Source organism: Phaethon lepturus, unplaced genomic scaffold (assembly GCF_000687285.1).
Source record: "Phaethon lepturus isolate BGI_N335 unplaced genomic scaffold, ASM68728v1 scaffold48196, whole genome shotgun sequence".
Classification (NCBI taxonomy): domain Eukaryota; kingdom Metazoa; phylum Chordata; class Aves; order Phaethontiformes; family Phaethontidae; genus Phaethon; species Phaethon lepturus.
The window spans coordinates 1-9,022 of record NW_010545001.1 but is presented as its reverse complement, the minus strand read 5'-3'; the positions used below and the strand labels follow the sequence as shown (position 1 = coordinate 9,022).

At 43.7% G+C, this 9,022-nt stretch overlaps 2 protein-coding genes across 2 annotated transcripts; one reads left to right on the top strand and one right to left on the bottom strand.

The window, feature by feature from the left end:
• Window positions 1–250: 250 nt before the first annotated feature.
• RPL7A (ribosomal protein L7a) lies at window positions 251–4,003 on the top strand (the record flags this gene model as incomplete). Its single annotated transcript, XM_010288824.1, has 7 exons — window positions 251–413; window positions 867–1,016; window positions 1,856–1,996; window positions 2,340–2,419; window positions 2,762–2,892; window positions 3,266–3,335; window positions 3,836–4,003. Coding segments are annotated over 7 exons (840 nt in total), but the record flags the coding sequence as incomplete, so codon positions are not given.
• A 1,076-nt stretch (window positions 4,004–5,079) lies between these two features.
• SURF1 (surfeit 1) lies at window positions 5,080–8,673 on the bottom strand (the record flags this gene model as incomplete). The annotated part of the gene is made up of 8 exons (XM_010288823.1): window positions 5,080–5,169; window positions 5,454–5,535; window positions 5,993–6,155; window positions 6,528–6,600; window positions 6,883–7,074; window positions 7,892–7,974; window positions 8,340–8,467; window positions 8,592–8,673. Coding segments are annotated over 8 exons (870 nt in total), but the record flags the coding sequence as incomplete, so codon positions are not given.
• Window positions 8,674–9,022: the final 349 nt, after the last annotated feature.

The following is a 9,022-nucleotide window of genomic DNA, read 5'->3' as shown; positions in this document are numbered from 1 at the left end:
GGATCTCGGCCCGGACTTGGTAGCCGCTAGCTCGCGCTGGTGGTGTTGGGGAGCGCAGGGCTGGGGGGCGCCAGCTGCTCCTGGGGCCATTGGTGTCCGGCCGAGGAGAGCAACACGCAACTTCTAAACTGCGCCCGTCTCGAGGAGGTTCATAAACCTTTTAAAGGCAAGTCGAAGGATTTGCTCTCTCTGGAAGACCAAGGCGAGGCTGAGAGGCCTGCAAAAATGCATTTCCAAGGTGGACTGAAAGCTTTGGAAGCAAAAGAAAGAAGAATTTATTTTTTGCTTGCAGCCGAAAGGAAAGAAGGCCAAGGGCAAGAAGGTGGCACCAGCCCCTGCTGTAGTCAAGAAGCAGGAGGCCAAGAAGGTCGTCAATCCCCTCTTTGAGAAGAGGCCTAAGAACTTTGGCATTGGTGAGTAAGTGGACATTTGGGCTATGCATGCAAGGTGGATTTTTTTTGTTGTTTATTATAGACAGCTATCTAAATCGCAAACAATCATATTGTAATAAAGTTATAGACAGGAGAAAGTGATGAAAGCAGTTGCCTTGCTGGTGCAATTAAGAGCTGTCCTTCGTTAGGTATATGGAGGTGGCTATTGACAATTTGCTGAATATCTTGTAGTACAAAGATTCATTGCGTGATTCTGTTGGGATGAATCTTGCCATTTTGCACGTGGTGTGGTAAATAAGTTCAGACTATCATAGTGCCATTTGTGCATGGTGTGCAGATGATGTGAAAGAATATTTGCTATCTGAGTGATAGTGCTGACACTTCACCACCAAGATCACTGATGCACTCATGCCCATTCCATGCTGTTGCTCTGTGGGTTTGGAAGAGCTTTGAGTTAAAGTCTGTATTTTTTAGGACAGGATATCCAGCCAAAGCGTGATCTCACACGTTTCGTGAAATGGCCGCGCTACATCAGGCTGCAGCGCCAGAGGTCCATTCTTTACAAACGCTTGAAGGTGCCTCCTGCCATTAACCAGTTCACTCAGGCTTTGGACCGCCAGACAGGTAAGCATGAGCCCCACAATGTTCTCTTGACTTGGCTTGTTAATGGGATATGCCTCAGAAGAGGAAAGAAACCAAAATAAGACTTAATAAAGGTAAGATGGAGAGTATTTTTTGAATCATTTTAGGGAGGCTTTAATAGTGACAGGTGATATGAAGAGCAAGCTGCTGTCTGAATTTGCTGGCTTAAGTCTTGATAGCTGCTATGTACTTTGAAAAGGGGTATGGAAAATACCAAAGGTCCTACTCAATGACCTGAACCCAGGGTTATTGTAACTGCATGTTTCCATCGGAGTCCGTTCTTCCAGCTTGGTGTAGAACAGTGCAGGGTTCTTTTAACCGTGTAAACAGATAGCTTGAGAAATCTATATGAGTGCAGACTTTGGCAGGAAAGCCAGCATTCTGCAAACTGACATCAAGATGGGGGAAGAATGGACTTCAGGGTCTTCTGTGAAACAAGTAAATAGTCTTTTCTGGGTGACAGTGTTTATGCAAGAAACTTTCAGCCTATGTAGAGTAATTCCCTCATAGATGTTGCCAAACAAGTTGCTTGCTTGAAAGGAGAAAGTGCACCACCTTTAATCATAACTGCTGCAGGGGTCAACAGGCATTTTTTCATCCAAACAGTGAAAGAGCTCTCATTGCCAACAGAGGTGCACCTATGGCCTCTAGAGGCACTCTGCTAGCTCTGCTCTTGCACTGTGCAAATTATGCTAACTCTGCTGTCTAAATACACTTTGATGACAACCACCAAGATCGCTGATGCACTGCAGTCTCTAAAAGTAATGCTTAGATTTTTTTCAGGTTATGCAGCTAACTAACTAGTAGGTGTTGTCTTACAGCTACACAGCTTCTGAAGCTGGCGCACAAATACAGGCCAGAAAATAAGCAAGAGAAGAAGCAGAGGCTACTGGCTCGGGCTGAGCAGAAGGCTGCAGGAAAGGGAGATGCGCCGACTAAGCGGCCACCGGTCCTCCGAGCAGGTAATTGTACTTGGCTGCTTGCATGTATGGGAGCGTGGTGCTTTGTTAGAGAGAAAACTGATGAGTTGGTGCTCCAACTAAACAGGACTGGACAAGCTATTGCAATGATGTATGAATTTCTTCACCTGAGCTCAAAGTGAAGAGCAAAATAGACGAGCTTTTTAACCCTGAGCTGTAGCAGATTGTCCATGGAATATCTTCTCTGTACTGCTGAATGGATGTGAAAAGTTTTCACAACTTTAATAATGAAGTTGCGCTATGGAATCTGAGCTGATTGTGTGAGGCTTCTAGGAAAAATAGACTGTGAGCGGAATCAAAGCTTACCTATAATGTGTTTTTTCAGGTATTAACAGTGTCACGACTCTGGTAGAGAACAAGAAAGCTCAGCTTGTAGTTATTGCCCATGATGTAGACCCCATTGAGGTAAGCATACTCGCTTGTACATCTTACAGGCTACCTGTGTAACTTAACTGAGGTAGAACTGGGCTTGGAGTGAAAATGCATTTTAGGAGAAATTTACTGCATGAAAATGGAATGCATAGAACAATGCATTTACCAGAACTGGAATACTTAACGCATGTTCATAGTTGTTCTGGTGTTAGTGAGGCTTGGCCCTTGCAATGATGTATGAATTTCTTCACCTGAATCAACAATGAAGAGCAAAACGAGCTTTTTAACACTGAGCAACTGCCACAGCCCAGGCTGATTGGAAGAATAAAAAGATAATACTCCCTCAGTTATATAGCACACACCCTTTCTTTTCAGCTGGTGGTGTTCTTGCCTGCTCTGTGCCGCAAGATGGGAGTGCCATACTGCATCATCAAGGGCAAAGCCAGACTGGGGCGACTGGTCCACAGGAAAACTTGTACCTCTGTTGCTTTCACCCAAGTTAACCCGTAAGTGTTCTGCATGCTGCACAGAGTACAGGGCAGACAGATAGCAAACTTGTGTCTCTAGTTTAAAGGATTAAAAATAAATATAAATAAAATACTACTAGATGTCCTTTTGTATGAAGAGCTCTGTCGGATCCTGAAGATACAGATTATTTTGGTTTACCAAAATGGATGGTTACTCTAAAATATGTGGATGGAACTATTAACCTTAATGTGAGCAGCACAAGTTTCTAAAGCGTCGATGGTTGGTGTGGTTAACTCTTTCCAAATGATGCTTATGCTTAACCTGAAAAATCACATTGCCACTACAGCTTAAGTCTTGAGGTAAAAGACTTAGGGAAAGTATTGAATTAAGGCTCTAAACTATCACCAACAGGGAGGATAAGGGAGCCCTTGCAAAGCTGGTGGAGGCTGTCAAGACCAACTACAATGACCGATACGATGAGGTAAGATACTCTGTGCTGCTACCCTTGTCTTATAGTTTATACTGTTAATGTCCCCAAAAACTTCCTGGTGAAATGCAAATTATTTCAGACATAGTGGCATCAGCTTTAAGCCTGTTGAGCGTGTTGTACCTAGATTGCTTACGATGTGTTCAGATTCTGTACCTGAGGGTGGGGTAAAATGAATGCTGTCACCAAGTTACAAATAAATGGAGCTATCGCAAGGCTAGGATTGTAGAGAGGGCAACAGCTTCTGCTAGGCTCAACTCCATCCCCCAAGTCCAGAAGTTATTGTGATGGCTGAATCCAGCATCATTAACGGGGAAGGGTTTTAAACTCTTGTATTTCTGTGCTACCCCAAAACGTTGTACTGCTTGAAATGTGTAGGACTTCCTGGCTGAGGGAGCTCTTCCCCTTGTGCATAAAGGAGTGGAATTGAGCAAGTCGTTTGAAAGACATCAGGGGTTCTATGACGTATTTAACCTGTTCTCACTTCTCTGCAGATTCGTCGTCACTGGGGTGGTAACGTCTTGGGTCCAAAATCAGTGGCTCGCATCGCTAAGCTTGAAAAAGCAAAGGCTAAAGAACTGGCTACCAAGCTGGGCTAAAGATGTACTGGATTGCTATCGTGTTTTCTGTACATAAAAAGAATAAACCCCCCAGATTAAGTTTCAGTGGTCTCTATTAATGGGAGTGTTCCAGGTAGTGGGTAGCACATTAGCATTGCCTTCCTTCTCTGCCTTCCATCAAAGGATTGAGTAGTGCTGCACAGGAACAGCTATATAGAGAAGGTTAGTACTTTACTTGAAGCAACTGACCTTAACTGCCAGTCCTCTCCTTTGAACACACAGCCCATCAATAGCAGCTCAGCTACATGTGCTGTGTGATCATAGAGTTGAATGGGCTAGGCTAGTTCTAGCTACAAATCTGGCTGAGTTGTGCAAATACCTCTCCATTGGAAATGGCTCTAGATCATCTCCATTAGTACTTAAGGCTTGGTTACAGTATGGGTTAGATAGGGTGCTACTTTTTAGCAGACTAACTAGATGGGGATGTCCTCCTGGGAGTCTGTAATGCCTCTTCCAGGGCAAGAATGATCAGTGAAGGCAGGCTGAAGAGGGGGAAGAATCTAGACCTTGTCCATGTGTTCTTTCCTGACTACTGACTTGGTCTTGCAGTATTAGAGGCTACCAAGTTTGATAAGGCTCCAGCAGAGGTAGCTGCTGCTTGTTCTTGCTAACCCTCATGATGCTCTTGCCCACCTAGACTTGAGTATCCACAGTAACATTCAGGTCTGTCACTATTAAGATGTGAGATGCACAATGCAAGTCATAAGGCAAGCACCTGTAGGTCCTCTTTATTTATTCTGGTGCAACTGCTGTGAACCACTCCTCGCTTCAGGAATGATTCCTCGGTAGAAAGAAAGTTTGATTCACAAAATCCCTTCCCATCTTCCAGAAAATACAGCAGTGGCAAAGTTAAAATGTTGTAGCTGACAACCAACCACAACAGAAAAATGTATCCTTGGGATTACTGCATAAATCATCTTTGCTAGAAGTCTCAGCCATGCTTCCAAGCTGTGCAGGCAGAACGACACTGGTAGGAGCTTGGGGGCTGCAGCAGTGGCTTAAAGTCTATTTGCAGCTTCAGAGCTGAACATGTTGCCCTGAAAGTCTGGGTGCTTCAGTTATTCAGGACTGATCAGACAGCAGTCTTGTATAAAAGTGTGCTCTTCACTGTGGTGTACAGTGAAGAAAGTAGCCCTTCCCCTCACAGAGGTATTTTTTGTATAAATTTTCTGTACCACAAGAATGAAGTTGCAGCACATAAGCCATACCTATGAAAGAAAAGAAAACCACACATTTGCACCTTTTCAAGATGGACTGAACCTCCTTAAGTCAGCTGCGGTGCAATAAAACACAGTTATTTCAAATCACCTTGCAAATGTTACTTAGGTTAAAAATTCAGGCTGTTGTAGTTTAGCGCTCATCCAGTCTCACTGATGCAGGAGCAAGGATGTTGGGCAAAAATTGCTCCCTTGCTTTCAACAGAAAGCAGTTCAAAGCTTTGCCTTCAAAAACCCCAATGGAAGGTCAGTCAAATGCTGGCTGGGTGACTTACCAGGTGATGATGTACTGCATGTGCTCATTTCTCAGGCTCACTCTTGTCTGGCCACCGATGGGTCCCCCTGGGACTGTGCTTCCTATAGGTACATGGTGCACAAGTTAAAGCTCTAGTCTGTACTGCGTAGAGTTGCCCTTGCTGTGAGAAATGGGATGAAGGTGGTAAGTCGTGTGGATACCCTGCCCCTATTCTTGGGCAACGGTGTTCCCAAGTTAGCAAAGCCAGAGCTGTGGGGCCTGTGGCCCTACAGCAAGTGACTGGTTGTGCTCAAGGCATCAACCACCACCTGCATCTCTTCTGAGCGTCCTACTGTTCCCCAGTGCTGGCTGCCTCTCGCCTTCCAAATAGTAAACCTAGCAGAGCACGCAGAGAAGGATGCAATATCTTGTTGGACTCCACTATCTTAATGCTCTTTTCCAACCTAAATGATTCTATGATTTTACCTTTCCAAGTGTCCAGGAGAAGTAACTAACTGAATGGGAAGAGGGAAAGACTGATGTAAATTGGAGGTGGGGTTGGGTTACTCTGTGACTTACTGAAATCTGCATCAATAAAGACAGGCTCAGCACCGGTCACCTTTGCCATAGCCTCCAGGTCACGGTAGTGCCAACGGTTTTTCTCAATGTTATTTTCAGGTACAAAAGGTTTCCGGGTTTCTGATAATCTCACCACCCCAGTGAGATCAATTTCATCTTCAATCTGAAGAGAAGGGCAGAGGAGAAAAAAGTAACCTTTCAAGACTCATTTCATGTCCTGGCATACAAAGTTGTGGTAGAAAAATACGGCACTTGTGGGGTCTGATTATAAATCAAGTGGTTGTGCCCTGCAGTGGGGCAGTGCTGTAACACAGCAGGGGAAAAAGCAGATCAAGAACAGCTCCTTGTTTGTAAAAAACATTATTTACTTATCAAAAAGGTGGGAAGAAAAGGTTTATCTTCTTCAAGAAGTGCAATGACTCTCTAACTTCCCATGACGCTGAACATGGCTACTACCTTTCTTGGTTTGTCAGTAGTGCCCCTGACAAATCACGGGGCAGAGAGTAATATGCAACATTCCTTGTATCCCCCTTACCTGTCCCTTCAGCCTGGTCTCCGGTTTCATTTTCTTTTTGGGCACAAATCCTCGGTTGACTAAAATTGTGACCCTAGAGTACATAAAAAGGTACAGCTCATGAGCAAAAGGAAATTTATGCTTGCTGCTGCCTAGAACTAAGTACCAAAGAAAGAAGCAATCCATGTGTTTGGTGCCACTTTTTTTGTCATCTTGAGTGCACATTATAAGGGAATTTAAATACAATTTTGAATCAAATCTCAGTGACCTAACAGACTGTGAGAGGAAGCAATTTATATAAACCCAACCACCATGATTCAGCTTTTCAAAACAGAAGTGAGTTGCTCACATGAACTGTAACTTTTAATTAGCTTACCCTAGTTCTGTGCAGTAGAAAGGAGTAATGACATTCGCTCCATTTTCTGGGTGGGATGTGAGCCGCCCGGCTTCTCTGGCTTCCCGCTCAGGGTCCACAAGTGACCGTGGCAAAATATAGAGCTCCTTGGAGTGGTCGAAATGCCCTCGAACCTTTACAGGTCTGTACTCCAATTCCTTCAATTCCATGGGACTGCATGGAAGAAGATGAAAACAAAATCATGGCTGCAACAGGCAAATTGAGTTAGGGGATTTTGGGATTCTTCTTTACCCTAATGGTTCGCTCTAGGGCCAGGTGGCAAATACAAATACAAGACAAGCACCTCATAGAATAAGCAGCTGGCTTACTATTTTATTACTATCATAGTGGATCAAACCAAGATGATCATGAGTACTTAGAGAGCAATTCTCTTCCATGATATCTGTAAGCTAGTGCCACCTCAATGACACACACAGCTGATCAGCAGGAGGATACAGTGCATGTGCATCCAGCCAACAGGGAGCGTTTTGTTCCCATCCCAGATGGTGAAATGGAACAACTGAACTGTTTCGACTGTTGTGCCATATGGCCAAGTGACCTTAAAAATCTCTCTCATATCTGACACAACTGCTCCACGCTTGGGGCAGGGTCTGCTATTGATCTAAGATTCCCTGTTGCAGGAATAATCCATTTGGGATATCACAGGCACCAGCTACTAGGCCCTCCTTCTCCAGGTGAATTACATACGGTATGAACTACATACCCCATTCTCCTGAATCTCCTGAGATTCATCCTTTTTACGTGCATTTAGAGTATCCCATAGGGAAGTGTTCACTTACTTACTCTCTTACTAAAAATAAGGAAATTAACAGGATGTCTATCCTTCTAATTTGCTTGCACGTCCTGATTCCTATTGCATTCCTTCATTTTCATGCAGTTTAGTTCAGTATAAGCTCATTAGTGCAGGAACCATATATGCCCCGCACACTGTCAGTACTCTGTAGACAATAAACTGGCTCAGCTTCCTTACTCTAATGTCAGAGGGATGGGCTCTGATGTAATTCTTGATGCCAGTTGTGCAATCAAATCTAATTTCCACTTTCGCCGCTGAACCTGAAAGCACACAAACACAAAGGTAATTCCGTATGGGAGAACAAAGCAATAAAATAGCCCCAGCAAGCCTTAAAATCTGTGTCTTAAGTTTCTCCTCAGACCTGGCCTAAAACAGGGTAATTTGAGACACGGAAATGGAAGCTACTGACTTTAATTTGAGGAAATATTTACACTGACATAAAAGTGTCAAAAATAAGAATCTCTCCTTTAAAGATTTACAAATGGACACTTAGAAAACAGAACGGTAAAATAACAGCAAATCTTTACCCTATATGTGATTTGAACTAGATTAAACAGCCCGAGATGGAAAAACCTGACGGCCCTCAAGTGCTCATCTCTTGAAAAAATGAAATATTTGTTTGTACCTGCCAAGTGCCAAGACAGAATGTGGCCAGAGGGACCAGGAAAAGGCCCCATTTGAGTAAGAGATCCTCTCCAGATGCATCAGCAGCTGTTGTAGAACTTTGTGGTCTGCAGAACCTCAAACAAACATCTAGAGAAAAACAAAACAAGGAATAGAATTTGTACAGGAGAGGAGATGCCAAATTCCTGCAGAAAATATCACCTCTTGGTATAAGGTTGAAACAGGGCAGAAGCTCAAGTAAATATTTTCTCACCCTTAGTCTGCTGCACCACACCAGCGCCTGCTTTAGTTGGAGGATACCCAAAAAATGTTCTTCTGATCAAGCAATGTGATACCTACATGAAATAAGAAAGATCCTTTGTAGTGTCTCTGTTGTAAAATTTGTATCTAGATGATATCAGTTGCCTCAATGATTGCATGAAATTTTGTCTACCCATTGATACGTCTCATCTGAACAACCGCCTGTGAAACACTACGGGTTAGGTTATAATTTAAAAAACATAATAACCAAATTCCAGTTACAGAGCTAACCATAGCACAGCAAATGATCTATCCCTTTCCATCCATGCCATCAGCAAACGTACACACCATCTTAATTTGTTCTTGAAATAAATGCCAGCCGAGCACCTGCCCTTCCCGCTTCCTCCCCTCCCTGCCACGCTGGAGCGGCACAAGGACAGATTT